Raw genomic sequence first — 19,028 nt, forward strand, 5'->3', positions numbered from 1 at the left:
CTGGCTCTAACAACACAGGAGACCCTTGACAGATTCAGCAGAGAACTGGCCTTTTGCAATGTGTTTTGAGTCCCAGGGGCCAGCCACAAAACTGAGTGAAGTCAATGGAAATCTTTTGCTTGCTGGCAATGGGCTGTGGATGAAGCCATGAATCAGGTTTTCTGGAGGCTGGGCACAGCACATCTGTGTTGGGGTGAGGCAGCTAAAAGGCGCGGGCTTGGATTTGAAAGGGCAAGCTCCATCTCATGAGTTTCTCTCTGCTCAAGCTTAACTTGCTCAGGAATAACCTGAGATGATGCTGTGATGAATGACATCCCTCCCTTGCAACGCCTATGGGAGCTACGAGGAGTGACTCATCCTCTTGCTTGCTCACAGAAACACCAAAGCCCCTTTCTGGCCTGGGAGACTTTTGCATGGGGAGGAATCACAGAATGGTTTGGGTTGGAAAAGGGACGTTTAAAGATCATCACTTCCAACTCCTGCTATTGGCAGGGACAACCTTTCACTATACCAGATTGCTCAAAGCCTTGTCCAACCTAACATTGAACGTTTCCAGGGGTGGAACATCCTCAACTATGGATGAGAACTGTGGCTGTTTTCAAGTTCAGATATGAGACATATGCTGACCCTGTAGCCTGCAGAGAGACCCTGTAACTGAGGAGCTCTTTGGCTGTCTAGACCATCAAACCTTTCCACCGGATGAGCAGAAGGATGCCCAGTGGGGTCCCATAGGTAGTACAGCAGTTTCTTCTGGGCTGTAAAATGCATGGGACATGTTTAATGATCACAGCAACATCACCTGTTGTTTTACAGATAAACTCACTTGCAAATACAGGAGCCATCCACAGTGCAGAACTTGTCTGTAATAATATTCCAATGTCATCCCTTATAAAAAAATAATTGCATGACAAAATATAAGCCTAACACTATTAACAAGTCTGGCTACATGTGACATACCCGTTTCCCGGGCACAACTCTACACTCATGTCATACATCCTACTGCTGCTCGCTCTCCAGGGGACGCAGAGGAAACTCCGAACTTCTCAGCTGAGGCTGGGCTCGGGCTGCTGAGCTCCCAGTGCTATGCTTCCACACTCTCACATTTACCTGGGATTTCTCATTGGAATAAGATAATTTAGAATTGCCCTCAGGTAATTTTTTTGATCTACATCAGCTGAGCCATAAATATAAAAAAAGAAACATGCAGCCACTGTCTCGAAAAGCTGGAATCCCAGCTCAGTGCTTCCCCATCTGATTCCTCTCACTCCTGCTCCCTGTCCCACGCAGACAGGGCTTGCTGGCACATTTAACTGACTAGAAGCACATCAGAAACTTTTCTACTTTCAGGTACACACTATTTTCATTACAGCGAGACGCTGTCAAACATACACAAAATGTAAAGGAGAAGAAAATAGAGCCCTGTTTTTCTATATGCCTGAGGACATCCACACACAGGTGGAGACAGTGCGTGTACACTGGTGGGATGGATGTGGGAGCCCAAAGAGCTGACTTTAATCTGGACTCCAGCAAGTCTCCTCTGTCTCATTTTTCCATCTCAAACAGAGGAGGTAATGCTATTCATTATCTTGTTTCACCTGAGGAAAAATGTTATCAAGGTTAGTAAGGCACTTACATACTACAGACACTAGAAAATTCCCACGCCTGCAAAAGATCATGAAGAAGTGACTGACTCTACTTGTTGTACCAAATGCCATAGCTGAGGGAGAGAATCACTAATTTAAAAATGACAGTAAAAATACTGACCTATCTCACTTCCTAAGCATGTCTTGGATATCCTTGCCAACACAAATGTTCCAATTTAAAAAAAAATAGTGGTTGATGATGTAATCAGAGCTTGTGTTAGAACACATTTCCATAAGGGAGACAAACGAAGACTTTTTGAATATTGTACATTTTGATAAATCCGAGGTTTGCTGTGTTTGAGCTGCCACTACCTTAATATTCTTTAATTTTTGATGTAATTGTGCATGAGTTTGAGTATCTTTCCTTGCTTAGAGCAGATCTCAGCATGGCAACAGTCAGGTGCAGGTGGAGATTTTGCAGCAGGGTTCAGTGAATCAGATCCACCCTCCACAGTGGCCAGGGAGATGTGTGATCCTGGGGTGACTGCAGTGCTGGCTTGCGTAGGTGTCACTACAAGAGCATCTCCTCTGGGATCGATTCCCCCTAATCAGAGAGACCTCAGGCACCTGGCTGAGCCTCGTCACCTGGGATTCCTCTGCACACCACAGAGGCAGCTCACTCAGTGCACATCCTGGCTTGCACAGCCATGAATCTATAAGACATAGCACTGAAAGGCATAAAAAGAGATGTGCTGGGGTGGGGGGGGGGGGTGGGTATTTGTTTTTCTACCATGGTATTTTTCTCCAGTTGCCTTTCTTTATCCCTTTGGCTGGAACTAGAGTCTCCTGACTTTAATTGTTTAAAAGTTAGGCAGCAAGGCTAATTCACTTCTCCAGGCTCCCTCTACAGTTGGGACCACCATGTCCCAATAAAATCTCATCAAGTCTTAAGAGATGGGCCTAACACTGATGGATCAAACCCCCTTTGGTTCCTTCTGCTGCCTGTGACAGATGTTGAGGCACCTGGGCACCTCACCGTCCAGCTCAGGCACTTGACTTCCGAGGAGCTGAAGATGATGGACTGACTCCTGACTCCTGGTGAGTGCTGTGCCCACCTTTGCCAGCCATAACAGCAGGCTGTGCACCCACCAGACTCTGCATCCTCCAGCCTCAGGGTAGATTTACCTATACCTTGAATCTCTTGGCCATTTTTAAAAGAAAGAAAATATCAAACTTTGCAACAGCTGAAAATTTAAGCAAGAAAACCTGATCATGTTCATGCATAATAATTACTCTTCAGCAGGGTTATTTTACAATCTAACTGTTCTTAGTATAGTATCATCACAAAACTCTCTTGGTGTGCTCAGTGTGGAAAGTCAGTTGAGATGCTATAATGATGTCGAAATGAAATGCTGTCAGTGCAAATCCATAAAATGACATAACGGTGTCAGAAATGAAAGGGAATCATATCAGAGTGTGTTCCAGCACCACTCAAAAATTTGTGAGAGGAAAGGGTGCCACAATTTGGGGACAATGTTTGTTATGACAGAAATGCTCAAACAGCTTAAAAGGGAAACTGCGTTTGCCAGCCGCATCACTTTTTAATCCAACAGATTTATCAAGAAGTTGTGCTAATTTCATCTATAAATATCTCTGTGAGTGGAACAGTGTTTTGTGTTGCAGAAAGTGATTTTTAAGTAGTCGCAACTCCAGGTTTCTTCTGAAATGGAATAGGAAGGTTCATTGCATTTTTTGCTTAAAAAAACAGCCATTTCTCTTTTGAGAGGAGGAAAAACAAAACACTTCTCACCCAGTTATCCTCTGTAAGGAAACCCACATCCCCATGTCTGTAATACCATCCTAAAGAAAGGACTCTCTAGACACCACAGGTAGGACAAATCTATCTCTGTATCTATCTATTTTTTCTACTTTGTAATGGTCACAAGCGCCTAAAAATTCCCACATTCTTTGAGGAAGGATCTATATTTTGCAGCTGTTCACCTCCCTACCATGTAACATCATGCTCAGAAACAAAACTTGAGGCAGAAGAAGAAGGAGGAGTGGGCACCTGACTTCAGTGTGGCCTCTGTTCAGCAACTGGCTGGGCAATGATCTGCCTGTGGGAGGTGGTGAGTGGTTGCCTTTGCTTTGCTTGCTGGTTTTCTCTTTCCTTCATCCCTTAAACAACCTTTATCTCGATCCAGGAGTTTTCTTGCTTTTGCTCTTCCTATTTCTCTCACTGTCCCACTGGGTGGGGGGAATGACTGAGTGGCAATGGGGGTGCTTAGCTGCTGGCTGGGGCCAACCCAGCAGGGAGGTGAACTGGCTAACACTGCTGAGTAAAACACAGACCTCCCAAGCTTCCCAAATATTTTGCATTTACCTTATTAAGTCTGTGTCATAGGCTTTGCTAAGCTATCTCATAACCAAAACTATTTCTAAATACTTCTGAAGTCCTCCTTAAAGCGAAGTGTGGCAGAAGACATAGCAAAGGGTGAAATGGCATGCTGCAAGGGCAAGAACCCAGCCTCATCTGCTGCAACACAGACACAAAACTTCAGCTGGTGGCTCCTATCCCTGCCCCGTTCAATGACTAAGCTAACACACATCACAGTAAGCTAAGAATTTGCAAAGGCTCGGTGCTGACCTGACTTTGCTTCTGGGGAAGCCCGTGGTAAACCTCCTCCAGCACCAATGGGAGCAGCCTGACTCCAAAACACTTTTGACTTGGTTTGCTGATGGTAATGAATTTGCCATGACCTTTACTATGATGTCTGAAACTTAGTTACCTTCATTATTAAAAAGCAGTGGTATCACTTCTGTTTGGAGCACTCTGACTTCAGCTTCTCCTGGGACTGTGCTACACTTGTCCCTGTGTTTGAATACCTGTCCATAATGCTTGGAGTGGCAGCCATGCCAGAAGATGCCTGGTTACCTAGGAGTTTGAAGAGTCAAACATTAAACTCATGGCATATGCACACATAGAGCAAAACTGTCTTTATCTCCTGGTTCTTGGTAGATCTCCTGGATTACATGCAGTTACAGTGCTCAGTCTCAGCCTGCATTATAGATGGTCTGGAAAGGGCTCCTGGCAGGTCAAATTAATACAGCTTGCAGTGCTTATGTTAGCGTCCACAAGTATCCTAAATACTTGAGTTTGGCAGTATTCTTTCTCCAAGCAATAGATCAGGTATGTCATGACACAGATGTCTCATGATGTCTCTCCTAAGAGACAGTGATCCCTCCTAGAGACACATCCACCGTTCTCCACCTCAGCAGTGGAAGATGAGGGTGCCAGCCTAGACTTGAGACCTGGATTTTAGGTGGCTAAAATAAGGCAAGCTGCAAAGACCATGTTAATGAAGCTAACTGACAAGATTGTGTCCGATGTTCATGGGTAGAACCTTCAAACAAGGCAAAAGAAGTTGCCTAAAACTCAGCTGTTGAGAAGAATTTTTCTAAGTGCCTAATCTGCTGTAGGGGCTGACGCTACATTTGCCAGCGCTAGATTTAAACAACAAAGTAGGTTCTGATTATTTTTTTCAGCCAAAACTTTTTAACAAAAACTGTAAATTTAGTTACTCAAAAATATTGCATGACTGGATTTGAGAGGTTTTTATCTTCAACTGTCCATACTGAAAAAAAAGACAAAATAATATGGAAGTCTAAAAAGTCCACGCTGATGGTTTACAACACATTTTCATTCTGTGATTACAAAATATCTTTCACTTCCTTTATACAGAACCAAAGACCTTAAAGAAACACTTGAAGCTGAAGTAAAATACTTAATTTCAGGTCAAGAAAAATGCATGTTTTGCATGACCTGAAAAATTTGTCAGAATTTCTGATTTCTACAACATTCAGAATAATTATTGAGTGATCATGCAAAATAAGTTTTTGAAATACCCATCAGGCTTTCCAGTGAAATAAAATCCTACCTAAAATGCCTGGACTTTTTGAAAAGTCCAGGTTACCTCATATCGGCAATGTCTGAAAATTGAAAAGCAATATTGCTAATTTCAAGGGAAAGATATTTTTCTGCAATGATTTTGCAACTTATTTCTGCTATAGAAATGGTGATAAGAAAAAATTCAATTTCATTTCTAAATAGATATTCAAGCAGATTAAAACTCCGCAAGAGATCCCTGAAGGTGCTGCTGATTTCAACTAAATAAGATTCTTCGGATGTTTGTAATTTTGACAAAATATTTCCATTTGACTAGGAATGGCTCATTAGGCTTCCATTTGTGTAAAATATGCTCCCCAAAGTAGCAAAGAAAGTGGAAAATCATGTTTCACATTATGGTAAAATGGAGATATGTTTTAAAGCCTTTCAATTAAAATTTTTATTTCTTCGAGGGAGGTTGCATATTCTTTTTTTCCCCTGTATAAACAGGATTTTCACTCAAAGAAACTCTCCAAGATCTTCTGTACATTCATATATTTAAAAAGTAAGTCTATTACTATGTCAAAGGTGTCTCACTGGAAAAAGCTATTGACTTTTCCATTCTACTGCTTTAATTTTCCACTACTCTTGTATGTTGGAATACTCCAGGTGGGTGCTGCGTGCGCTTCTGATTATGCTGTGTTACACAGCAGGGAAACCTCTTATCTCAGACTGGTTGCCTGGTTGAGAAAAAAACACATTTAAGGTAGTAAACACAGCTGTGGAAGAAGTATGTTCTATTTCCTTGCTGTTTGTTTTAATGTACTAAAATGACATAATTATGGAAGTTTGCAAAAATGCCAAAATGTAAAACACAGTAATAATTTGGTCTATGTGTTTCTATTATAGTCTATATGTCTTCAGATACAGCTTTAAACAGTCCAAGAAAATCTTCAGCAATGTCTTTTCTGCTTTACACTCTGTTTTGCCCTGATAAATAAAACACAGAATTTCAGCGAAAAGGAATTTAAAAGTAATCCCATGGTGACACTGGTATTAAGAAGTGTTCAAATCTTGTTCTTGTCATTTTTCATGCCAGCTTGGAACTTTTGGCTTGAAAATTTGTGTTTCTATTGTTCTCTTTTTGACTCTGTGAAAACACTTTAAAGATAGGAAATTTGCAGATCTGTGAAAAAAAGAAAAAAGAATAGAGGTTTTGTAAAACCACCGCAACTTCATTTGAAGAAAATGAAATCTGAACTCTGAAAGAGGACAATGCCTTTTATTTATTTTTTTCAGCTTGCAAAGAAATAGAGTAATGCAATCCCTTTTATTTCCTATTTAAATGAGGCTGAAGCATTTTCATCCGTGGTGTGTGAAGTCTGCTTTGCAAAGAATAAATTCGGAGCACACACATTGTAAGTATTTGCCAAGAGCACTGGGCTTATATTGGTTGAGTAAACAGCACTATAATATTACAATTATAAAAACAAAATGTGCAGAAATATGTGATTGTCACTTTTTTTTTAACACTCTATTACTTTCTGAAGTCCTAGTGGGAGAAGATTAAATGTGAAGCCCTCAATAAGGAGCTCAGCTCCATTCGAGCTGCAACCGTTCTCCATCAACTATTATTTCACCAAAAGAAGAACCAGACTCTGATAGAGATCCTCAGACCAAACCCTGCCCACAAACACCCGCCATCTCCCCTGAAATCCCATGTAAAATAACACTAACAAAGCCCTGGCCACTTCAGTCTATGAAAGATTTCATCTTTTGTATCACGATGTGTAAGCACACAAAGGGCTGCATAAAGTTCTTTTGACTGTAGCTGGAAAGACTTGCACTGGCACCAGCACGCCTTTGGATCACACTGTACCATCCTTTCACTCCATCTACAACTATTATTTCGCTGCCCAGAATTGTTGTAATATGACTGCCTCCCTTCATAATCTCTGCATTTTATCTAGCTTCTTTTCCAAAGCCACAGAGGATAATTGTCATCTCTTGTATAACACAGCAAAAAGGCCAAGGACAGACTTCGGGGCGATGGCTTTCTCTGCTCTCCAGTCCACCTCATAACTTCTCCAGACTGTAAATATGTGGAGGCAAAGAGCAATGAGAGTGACGAGGATTTCTGATCTGCCTAAAATCAGTAACGAGTGCCAGAGGAAGAAAAGATTTCATGTCCAACTCATCACAGCAGAATCCTCCAGCAAAGTGGGATGGAGAAGAAAGAGGGCAGGTGAGAGCCTCTCAAGCATGGGTACCAAAATGGGTAGGCTAAGGCAGAAGGTACAGCTCTGTGGTTCCAAGTATTGAAGCAGGAGAGGGAGCACGGGCACACAAAACATCTGTCCACCCCTACTGAAGCCAACAGGGACCCTTTCTATTGGTTTTAGCAGGACCTGGATCATGTTGGTGGTTTGTATCAGGTGGGTTCCCCGTGGAGATCAGGGAAAAGGAAGAGACAGCCATGGACATCTTGTTGTAAAGACCAGTTAACTGCTGGTCCTTCAAGTGATGAAAAGTCCCAAGCCCAAATCCAGGCATTGTCATGCACCCACCATTTCTAAGAAAGAGGGATTCTGAAATCAGGGTGATGGCACACTAAACATGAGGACTTTATTTGGCAGCACGTGAGAAAAAAAGTGGAATTTTTTGTAAAACTGACAAAAGGTTACTAAAAATACACAAATTTTAAGGCCAGAAGGGACTACAGCAATCATTTGCTCTGATTTCTTGAACAGCACAAGTCATAAAACCCAGTTTGGAAATGTCTGCATCATTCGTTCATCCTCTGCTTGATCCAAAGGTCTCACTTGGAAATGGAGGCACCTTCATGAAAAAGTACAAGTCATGCAGAAGCCACCACAACACTTTGGGTTTTTATCCAAAGGTTAATTTACCCTTTTTGAAAGAAGAAAGAAAAAAAGATAAAACATCTTATTTCTGATCCAAATGTATTTTCAGCTAAATATCTTTAATGAAAATTCTTTTCCTTCTGTAGGTATTCGCCCAGGTGGTACTTCACCTCAAAATACGTGCCTGCCTCAAAGTCTCTTAAGAAAAACACCTCATTGCTCATTCCCCAACCAAGGCATTTTCCTAATAATAAAAGAACTAGCAGGCTCACAGAAGCACAAATGATACAGCCCCAAGAGCTATTTTTCAGTCACTGTAGAGAACATTGTGATGAAGAAATCTGAGCTGAAGAAGAAAATAACCTCCATTTTTCCAATAAATGAAGATCTTCACAGGAATGTAAAATGAATCTTAAAGCAGAGCATCTTGACGCTTCTTGCAGCAGGGCCTCTTTCAAGGACAAAGATGTAATTCAAACATGGAGACCAGAAAAAGAAGAAAAGTCTTTTCCTCTATGCTTATGAATATGATGGTGACCTTACAGAGCCCCTTGAAGAGAGAGTACTGACAACGCAGCCAGTGACATCCAGCTTCCCTGCAGGGCTGCTCGCAGCTGCAGGCTGGATTGCGACAGATGAAGGAAGAGAAGGTTCCCCTGTGCTACATAGGAAACTTTTAGGAGACCAAGTCTGGGTTATGGCAGCATACGTTTTAATGAAGGACATAAAAGCTAAGGCAGAAGATTAAATAAAATAATATAGACCTGGAATTGCAGCCGCATATTTATTTAAAAAATAATAATAATAATATTAAGCTATAACTGAGGAAGTGAACATGAAGTGGGTTTTATGACAGATGTAAGTTATTGAGTCATTTTATAGATATTATCTACTGCTGGCTAGCATATATACTGTCAGTGAGTACATATTGTCAAACTTAATAGGCAAGGCCTGACAGACCATGTAACATAAGTAATAAGGACAGAACCATATGACAAGAGATGTGCTTTTGCTATTTTGCTTTTTAACCTGCAAGGTGTCCTGGCCCCTTGTTCAATGTCACTTCTCGTATTCGCTGCTCCAGCAGCCTAATTGCTGTGGTTTATTTCGGCATCGATTTGTATGGTTTAATGCTGCCTGATTCGAGCTGATTGCACAGGCATGCTAACCTTGCACTAAACTTAGCATTAGCTAAACAAGAGTTTCTGAGATTTTTTCCTAAGGTTGCCATCATCTTCAAATCCTTGAAGGTCTCAGTTATAAAAGTTTGGCTGACCTCTGTAGGATAACAACATATTAGATCATTATTAAAAGGGCAAAAGGAAAATTGCAAGCTTAATTCCTGAGGTTCATAGGGGAAAAATCCACATACTGCATTGCATGAGGGGCTTCCCCGAGCCCCTCGGCCAGCAGCCCTGCCCTGCCCTGCCCTGCCCTGCTCTGCTGAAAACACACCAAAGGGCCTGAAGAGCTACGCCCTAAATTCTTTGACTGGTCATCTTTTAACAGGGATGTCAGAGATCTGGGAAAGCATTCCTGCGGCATTGGGATGCAAAGGGATTTATCTCACATCTGAAGTCCCGCAGAGAGGCAGCGACCCTGCTCCTATCTGAGAGGCCGAGAAGTGAGTTACGGCTGAAGGAGATGTGACAGGCGCGAGAGAATAAGCAGAGCAAATGGCCGTACTGGAGATGAATCAACCTATTCCTTGAGGAGCAACTGCCTTTGGCTACTTAGAGCTAAAAGCTACAGTAATAAATTTTAAGGCCTGAAAAGATCATTACAGTCATCCAGCCCAGCTGCCCACTCATCCAGGACGCTGAATTTCCTGAAGTCGTTCCCTCCTGCCGCCACGGCTGAGGTTCTTTCCTCCTCTGTTCTTGGTCGGAGGCCCTTCCCAGCATGCCACTGCCACCATCACTCCGACTGCCGTGCCAGACCTCTGCAGCACCCTGCCCGTGCCACCGCAGTCAGGCAGCAAGGGCAGCTGGCGCAAATATTTTCTAGGGAGTGTTTCTGGCAAAGAGAGCTTTTACATCCAGCTCTCCAGCAGTGCTGGCTTATGCTCTGCGTCAGGGCAGTACCTCCAGCAGCAGTTTTTCTCATGTAGCTCCAGATCCATCCTCAAACATCTGTTATGGAAACCTCAGGCAACTGCGCAGGGAGCCATGCTACTGCAGCTCTCGCTGCTGACCCAAACTGCAGATCTGAAGATGGCTCCACCTGGTTTATGTCTTGTCTTTCTTGGAAACCACTGGGCCTCACATCAGTAGAAGTACCTACAGCTCCTGGAATAACAACACCCAGCTACCTGGGGAGTGGGCAGGTAGAAGAACAACTCAGTTGGGAGAAGTTGGGTTTTCTGATGATGTTTCTCTGCTGGCCTCCATGACCTCAGAAAGAGGCCAGTGTTACACCATGATGGAAGTACATGGGCTGGAAATGGGAAAAAAGACTGGGATGGGCTTTTCCTGAAACATCCTGCCCAGCCCAGAGTAGATCTCTTTGTTTATAAAGATGGGTTACATCCATGTTGAGCCCTTGAATCGAAGAACAACAAGAGTTCCCATCTGCCCCATGAGCTCATGTGGACAGAGCTTCAAAAGGGAAGGGAATGGGTGAGTTCACTGAGTATTTCCCATTCTGGAGGGGCAGGCCATGGCTGGACTGTGACTGCCAGGCAATACCCTGCCTTGGGAAGGTTGTTGTACATCAAGAAACAGCTAAGCAACCCCTCAGTGACCCTGGCAGGCACACCCTGAGAAAGGAGGGAAGCGGGGGCTGCAGGCAGGGGTCTTGCATCTCCATGAATCTCTTAATATCATTTTGTCCTGCACATTCAGCTCAGTCTGCTACAGCTGATGCTAACAAGGAGCCCTGGCTCCTCCCTTCAGTCATGTCAGTGCAATTGGGGGGTTAGGTGCAAGGGTAAGCTTCTCATGTCAGCTTCTTGACAAGTAAAAAAGACAGCCACAATTTGCCCTAAAAAGCAAAATCTAATTCTTAACATTGTACGTCATGGGTTTTATGCGCAGTGCAATTTACAGGCCGAACAAGCGAGGCCAGCAAAGCCCAGACTGCGGCCAACACCGGCAGTGAGTCCATCAGTTGTGGAAATGCCGAAGTGACAGGTTCGTTTCGTTAACTAGAGGCCCGGCGTTTCCTGGGCACACGCAAGCAACGGGAAGAGAAAAGGCTGAAATGACTGAAGCCTAGTGAATGCTTCAGAATGGAAGGCAAAAACAACACCTACCCCAGTGCTTGAGAGACCAGACAGGCTTCGAGCCCAAGGTCACACGTGCATCCTTCCATCAACACGAACGGTGACCTTCACAGGAGCACAAAACCTCCTTTTCTTTTGGTAGGACGTAAGTTCTCCAAAGCAGAGCATGTCATGCCTAGGTGGAGAACTGCCCGTTTTCCTCTCCCTAAACCAGCTGTACCCATAGCCAGAGGCTCTGCAGAAAGCTCCTGAAATCAGAGAAAAAAGTCCTAGACTCTCTCCCTGGGTTTTCTGTTGAGTTTATTTCTCCTCCCCTGCTCCCAATTGTTTCTTTGCCTGAATCCTTTCCTGAATTTTCCTCTCTTATCACTGCCCTGTGAGCATCCTTCTGGGTAGTTCGCTAGCCCTCTCCACTGGATTCCTGCTAGCTTTTGCCCATACTAAACATGAGAAGATTTTTACTTTGAAGCAGATGTAATTTTTTTTGCCCAGCCTTAGGTGAAAATAACAAGGATTTTCAATCCCTTTGCCTCCCCATTCTAGAAATACTCCCCCAGGCAAACAAGTCCTAAGCCTAAAACGATGCACTGGAGCGCCAGGAAAGCCCTCCGTTGCTGAAGTTGTTTGGAAATCACCATTTTCTGATGCTGTAAAAAAAGAGTTAAACCATGTTTCCACTGTGTAGGGCTGTTTGGGGTTTGTTTTAAAGAAGGGGGGAAAAAAAATTCCTTTCATTCTTTGCCAGCAATTTCCATGGAAATAAAGTTTCCAGCAAAAACTCGGTGCCCAAACGCGAATATTTTATCCAGAAAGTGAAAGATTTTTCTCTGAACAATTGCAAGATTTCATCCAAAAGTCTGAGCGGCTTCATCCGAAATCCTTCGCTCGTTGGCTGGAAACAAAGCGCTGCCGAGCGAGGGAGGACGGAGAGACCCCCGCACCCCCGCCCTCCGGGCAGCCCTTCCGCGGGGCTCCGGCCGCCGGGCCGCTCCCCAGCCACGGCCGGGCCGGGCCGGCCGGCGGGCACCGGCCGGGACACCGCGCCCCGTCCCGCCGCGGGGCTCGGCCGGGGGCCCCCAGCGCTGTCTCCGCGGCAGCTCCCCGCCGCGGCCGGCCGGGAACAATCGCCGCGTTGTCCGGCGGCGGCTCCCGCGCCCCGGTGCCCGTGCCCTGCGGGGACGCAGCGCTGGCGGGGCCGCCCGGCTCCGCGGCCGCCGCCGCCGCTCAGTCTGGGCCCGGCGGGGGCGGCGGCGGCGGCGGCGGCGGCGGGGCGGGGGGGGCGGGGAGCGCGCAGGTAGCGCGGCGGCGCTGCGCCCGCGCGCCCACACCGTGGCGCTCTTGTCACGGGCACGGCCGCCGCGCGCCTCCGACGTGGCCGCGGCGCCCCCGCGCCCCGGGACCGGCCGCGGCGGCGGGACAACTCCCCCCGCGCCCCCCCGGCACCTCCCCGCCGCCCCCCGCCCCGCGGGTTTAGCGGGGCCGGGGCCCGAAAGGGCCGCGGGGGCCCCGGGCGGCCGCTGGGGCGGCGCGGCGGGCATGTGCCGGTAAACAATGAGCATATTGTGCAATAGAAAACAGACTCCGGCTCCCTCTGAAAGGCTCGCTCCCCGCCGGATGTGTTAAATAAAAACCGCTGGGGGAAAAAAACAGCAGAAAGTCAAGAAAATCGGGTTCGGGCTGGGGAGGACGGGGGGCAGGAAACCCGCCAACAGGCGGATTTGTACGTCCTCAGCTCGGTAATCCTCGCTCGGACTGCAACGGCTGCGGACGCCTTCAAAAGAAAGAAAAAAAAATATCAGCTTGGGGGTTTTGCGGTTGTATCTGGTGGATTTCTGTCTTTTTTTTTTTCTTTTAATATCGAAACTTCCTCCCCCCCTCCGCCTTCCTTCTGAATAAAACACGAGCAAACTTTCTCTGCTGCGGGAAACCCTTCAAGATTTCCCCGGTGAGGGGCAAAAGCGGCGTGTCAGGACGGCCCGGCCGGGACCCGCCGCGGCTCCGGGCGCTGCCGGGGCCGGGTGCGACACCAGCGCCCCGGTCCCCTCCGGTTTTCTCCCTTCAAACGGCACTTTCCTGCCCGGACGTGTTGAAGTGCCCTGGAATTTATGACACAAATGGGCTTCTCACCACCACCACCCTCTCCCCCCCTCGTCTGTTTAAAATCTCTATCGTCCCTTCCAACTGGATGCAAATTGGGAGCCTTAATAAACTTACTTCCCCCCTCCCCAAGTCGTAAACATATACCCCTCTCCGGTTCCTCTCTTTAGAAAAAAAAAAAATAAAGGGGGGGAGAGAGAGATTTCCAACGGATTTAAGTAAGTGATTCGTATAATGAAATGCTTAGGGATTTGTTTAATGTGATTTTATATGAGCTGTGGACATTTCCAAAGCAAACAATAAGCTCAAGTACAACATGCATGGTTGTGTTACAAGTGTTACCCAGCTGGCTGGGAGATCTTCGGTGAGCAAACAGGCTAAATCTGGAGAGTAAACAACTTCAGAAAAATCTACAACTCCAGGTCACTGAAAACAGCCTTTTATTTGTTTTCCTTAGTGTCTAGTAAAATCTGATCCATTTTTTTGCAACGCTGCTGTAAAATCACCGGGGATGGGCATCGCCAGCCCGTGGCTCGCTCCGGCCCAGCCGCAGAGCCCACCGCCCGGGACCCGGGGGTGCGGACGGGCGCGGAAAACCGGGTGCCGGCGAAGGAGGGTGCTGCTGGTCAGGGTGCTGCGGGGGGACACCTCCGCACAGCGCCAGCCACTTCTGGGGGGCTGTCAACTGGGAAGTGGGCTCTTGGGACGTCCTCCAAGCAGAGAAGCCCCGCGGCGGCCTCGCAGTGGTCCTGCCCACGCGGGAGGGTGAGCTGAGCTCCCCTCGGGTCGGGCATCTGACCCCGGCCCGGAGCCGGACCAGGTGGCGAGCATCGCCACGGGGCGCTGAGGAGCGGCCACGCGTGGGGCCGAGCGGCCACGGGCGCACCTGGAGGGGGGCCGGGGGGTCTCCGCCCGCGGTCACCGTCCCACAGCCAGGTCGCCCTTCGCGAAACCCGCGGGGTGGGTACCCCTAGGCCTCCTGGTGCCACCAGTGCCCCCAGCAGCTCCCCCCACCCCCTCCACGGCAGGGCGTCCTGCCGGGAGCCTCCCGCCTAGCTCCGGGCCGGGCTAGGGTCTTCGGCGCAGGAAATGATGTAACTAAAATTCAGGGGTTTGGAGTGGAGTGGGGGGGTAAGTTGATTTACTTCGTTGAACGGGAGGTGCCGGACGGCGTCCCCCCGGAGAGGGAGGACGGTCTGAGCGAAACACCCCGGGTGAGACGCTCGTGGTTATCGCCGCCAGATCAGAAATCGCGCTGGGAACGCGGAGCGCCCGGCGCCTTGTTCCCGGGCCACCGAGGCGGCCCGGGGGGACCGGCCGGGCCGGCTGAGCCCAGCGGCGCGGAGGCCGCCCCCCCCCGGGCGCTGCGGACTGGCGGTGCGGGGCACCGGGCTGCGGGGGGCGGGAGCCGGAAACCTCCCGATCGCGCCGCACCGGCTCGGAGATTGCTGGTGGTATTCACTTTAAAAGAGCTTGAATGGGACTTTTTTTTTTTCTCCCTTTTTTTTTTCCTTTTTTTTTTCTTTTTTTTTTTTTTTTAAGCCAAAGCTTTGTTGTGCTAAACTAGTTGGACGAGTTAGGGTGTCGCTGCTCCCGATTGCTCTGGCCAATGGAACCCGATCCACCCTGCTGTGCGTAAGAGCGCAATTAAGGATTTAACCAAGCCTATGCTGCGCCCCAGCCAGCAGTCTGCCGGAGACAGACACAGCGCCGCAGCCTCCTCCCCCAGACATGTCTGCTTAGAGCCGAGCAGCCCCAGCAGCCAGCCCAGCCAGCCGCCGGCTCCGAGCTATGACAGGAGTATTTGACAGAAGGGTCCCCAACATCAGATCCGGCGACTTCCAGGCTCCTTTCCAGACGGCCGCAGCCATGCACCACCCGTCCCAGGAATCTCCCACTTTACCCGAGTCCTCGGCTACGGATTCCGACTACTACAGCCCGGCGGGGGGAGCCCCGCACGGCTACTGCTCGCCTACCTCGGCTTCCTACGGCAAAGCGCTCAACCCTTACCAGTATCAGTACCACGGCATGAACGGATCTGCTGGGAACTATCCTGCCAAAGCCTATGCAGACTACAGCTACGCCAGCCCCTACCACCAGTACAGCGGGGCTTACAACCGCGTACAGAGCTCCGCCAGCCAGCCAGGTGAGAGCCGGGGGCGTGCGGGGAGCTTCCGCGGCCGTGGAGAGGCTGGGAGATCCCTGCTCCGTGGGCCGCGGGGATGCAGCTTTCCCTGAACCACAGGGAGAAATTAAAAAAAAAAAAAAAAGATAAATAAAAAGGGGGAAAAAATAAAAAGAAAATTAAAGAAAGTGAGGGAAAAAAAGTGTTTTTTTTTAAAAAAAAAAAAAAGGTGGCAGCTGGTCTAGTTTTTCTGACCAGCCCGCACCGTCTAAAACACAAATCCTGGGACTAGTGCTTCAGAGAAGCAACCGTCGGTCAGCTGCCCCGGGCCCCCACGGCTGCCTCCCTCCTCCTTCCCTCCGCAGGAAGAGGGGGGAAAATAGCCGAGCCTTGTTGCGTGTCTCAAACTCAGGTTCGCGGTGGCAAAGAAAGTTTCCTTCCCCCTGTGCTGGAGGGGCGGGGGAGGAGACTGGGAGGGGGAGCCCAGCCGTGGCGGGGCTGCGAAGCCGCGAGGGTTTTTTTACCAGAAAGCGCCGCGTTTTTAGCTCTTTCCATTTACTTCTTTGTAAGTTCTTGTGGAAGGGAAAAAAAAAAAAAAAAAAGGGGGGGGGGGGGAGGACGGGGCGGGGAGGGGGTGGAAAAAGCAAGCCCGTGGCCGAGCCAAGCGGCCGGGTCTTGGCCGGGACGAGCGCGGCCGCGACGGCGCTTGGGGACCCGGCGGCGGCGGGGGAAGCGGCTGGTGCCCTGGGTAGGTCTCGGCTCCGGGCCGGCCCCTTCCCGGCAGGGCACCAGGAATCCTTCTCATTTCCCGCGGCGGGCGCGCATGCCCCGCGCTCCCGCCCGCGCCCGCGCAGCGCTGCGCGCCCGGCGCCGCCGCCCTCCGCGGAGAGTGCCCGGGGCGGTCGCGGGGGGCCGGGGGTGTCCAAGGCCCGGCCGCGGAGGGAGCGGGGGCTCCTCCCTCCCACCTCACCGCGGGAGCCGGCGGAGGGTGCGCGGGGCCGCGGGGGGAGCCCCGGGGGGAGCCGCGGGGGCCCGTCGGGCCGGCGCCGCTGCCCGGCCCAGGGCGCGGGCGGGACGCCGGCGACGGCGCAGGCTGCGCGGAGCGGAGCCGTGACCCGCGCCTTAACGTCTGCGTCTGTGTCTCTCTCCCGCTCTTGCGCCCGTGCAGAGAAGGAGGTGGCGGAGCCCGAGGTGAGGATGGTGAACGGCAAACCAAAGAAAGTGCGCAAACCCCGGACTATTTATTCCAGCTTTCAGCTGGCGGCGTTGCAGAGGAGGTTTCAGAAGACCCAGTACCTCGCCCTGCCCGAGCGGGCCGAGCTGGCCGCCTCCCTGGGGCTCACGCAGACACAGGTACCGCGCTCGGCTCGGCTCGGCCTGGCCCAGCCCGGCCTCCGCGGGAAGGGCCGGATCGGGCCCCGCGGAGGGGCCGGGAGGGCGGCGGGGAGCGGGGCCCTGGCACCGCGGAGCGCCGGCTTGCCCAGGCGGGTATTAACGGTGTCGGTTTCCCTCCTCCTTCCCACTTTCCTCCCCTCTCGTCTCCTCCCGCCCCCCTCCCAGGTGAAAATTTGGTTTCAGAATAAAAGATCCAAGATCAAGAAGATCATGAAGAACGGGGAGATGCCTCCGGAGCACAGCCCCAGCTCCAGCGACCCCATGGCCTGCAACTCTCCACAGTCGCCTGCGGTTTGGGAACCTCAGGGCTCGTCCCGCTCCCTCAGCCACCATGCCCACGCACACGCTCACCCTCCAAACTCCAACCCGTCCCCCGCATCCAGCTACCTGGAGAGCTCCGCTTCCTGGTACCCCGCTGCCAACTCCATCAACTCCCACCTCCAACCCCACGGCTCCCTACAGCACCCGTTAGCGCTGGCCTCTGGGACAATTTATTAGAGTCTGACCCTTATTATTTTATTTTTTAATTTTTTTTTGTTGTTCCTTGGACTCCTGTGTTTTACTGTTAAGGAATAATAACGAAAGGAATGCATATGGGGGATTTTTAAAAGGGAAAAGAAACAAACAAAAAGATTAAAATGTGTAAAGCTTGTGCATGTAACTTATTGCATTTCAAAGGAAACACTTTTTTATACAATACGGACATTTTTTGGCTCAGCTGTGGACACTATCAATGGTGCCTTGAAATCTATGACCTCAACTTTTCCAGAGACTTTTTTTCAATGTTATTTTAACCCTGTAAATAATTGTAGATAGAGGAATTAAACTGTATATTCTGAATAAAATAAAATTATTTCGACCACGAGAAACGTTTCCAAATCACCCCTTCTTCTATTAATAAGAGGGAAAATAATAATAATAATAATAATAATGATAATGCCAATTTGCTTGCAGAGAGCGAGGAAAGAGGGATTTCGAGGGGTCTGATCCTGGGAGTCGCCGTGCCGTGCCGTGCCGTGCCACCGCAGCCCGGGCGTGTTGGCAGGATCTGGCCCCTGTAGGTACTCACGGGCGAGCCGAGGGGCGGCGATGCTCCCTCCCCGCTGGAAAAAGGGCTTTTGCAAGACCGCTTACACCTTATCGCACGGTGGTTTAAGCGAAGAGAAAAGTGCCCATCCTGGCGCTAGAAAGCAAATCTCTCGCCTTGAGCCGCTCTGAATCCTTTCCTGAGAGCAATTAGCGTCGAGAGCTGCACACTCCACAGCCCATCAGTCGCCCGTGTGCGCTCGGCTAATTATACAAATTACGTTTCCGTCAAAGGGAGCCACTAAATAGGAGAAAAGGATAAAATGAGGCCCCCGCTCCCCTTGCTCCTGGTAAAAGCCTGCGGCGGCTCCGGCTGAAGGAGGGACTTCGCGGAGGTACTTTTATTTTTTGTTTTAATCTCTAGCGACACGATTTAGGGAAAAAACCGGGCGGCGGAGCCCTCACCAGCGCTGCCCGGTGCACCGGGCAGGGGATGGGGGCACGGCTTCAGCGAGGTGGCCTGAGCGCTGCCCACGGGCGCGGAGCACTCGCGTGGAGACACGCACCGCGCGTAGACCCCTCTGCCAGCAGAAACGCCGGGCTTTGCCCGGCAGCAACCGGCCCACGGGGCCCCCACAGCGGCGCACGTTCCCGCGGGGGCCCCCCCTTTCTCCCGGGAGCGGGGGGGTGGGAGCGGGGAACCGCGCTGGGAATTCGCGGCCGTGCGGGGTAAGGCGGCAGCAGTGGCTGTGACAAAGGCGTCGCTTGAAGACTCCCCGAGATAAAAAATTTCCCCCTGTCACCCGAGGATGGCGGGGAGAGCGCTGGC

The 19,028-nt window shown here is 49.7% G+C and overlaps 1 protein-coding gene across 1 annotated transcript; it reads left to right on the forward strand.

Moving 5' to 3' along the window:
• Positions 1-14,905: 14,905 nt before the first annotated feature.
• Positions 14,906-17,882, forward strand: DLX5 (distal-less homeobox 5). The gene is made up of 3 exons (XM_074892274.1): positions 14,906-15,799; positions 16,947-17,131; positions 17,339-17,882. The coding sequence occupies exons 1-3, from the start codon at positions 15,445-15,447 to the stop codon at positions 17,669-17,671; spliced, it is 873 nt and encodes a 290-aa protein (XP_074748375.1). The 5' UTR covers positions 14,906-15,444; the 3' UTR covers positions 17,672-17,882.
• Positions 17,883-19,028: the final 1,146 nt, after the last annotated feature.

This window comes from Strix uralensis, chromosome 1 (genome assembly GCF_047716275.1).
Source record: "Strix uralensis isolate ZFMK-TIS-50842 chromosome 1, bStrUra1, whole genome shotgun sequence".
Lineage (NCBI taxonomy): Eukaryota > Metazoa > Chordata > Aves > Strigiformes > Strigidae > Strix > Strix uralensis.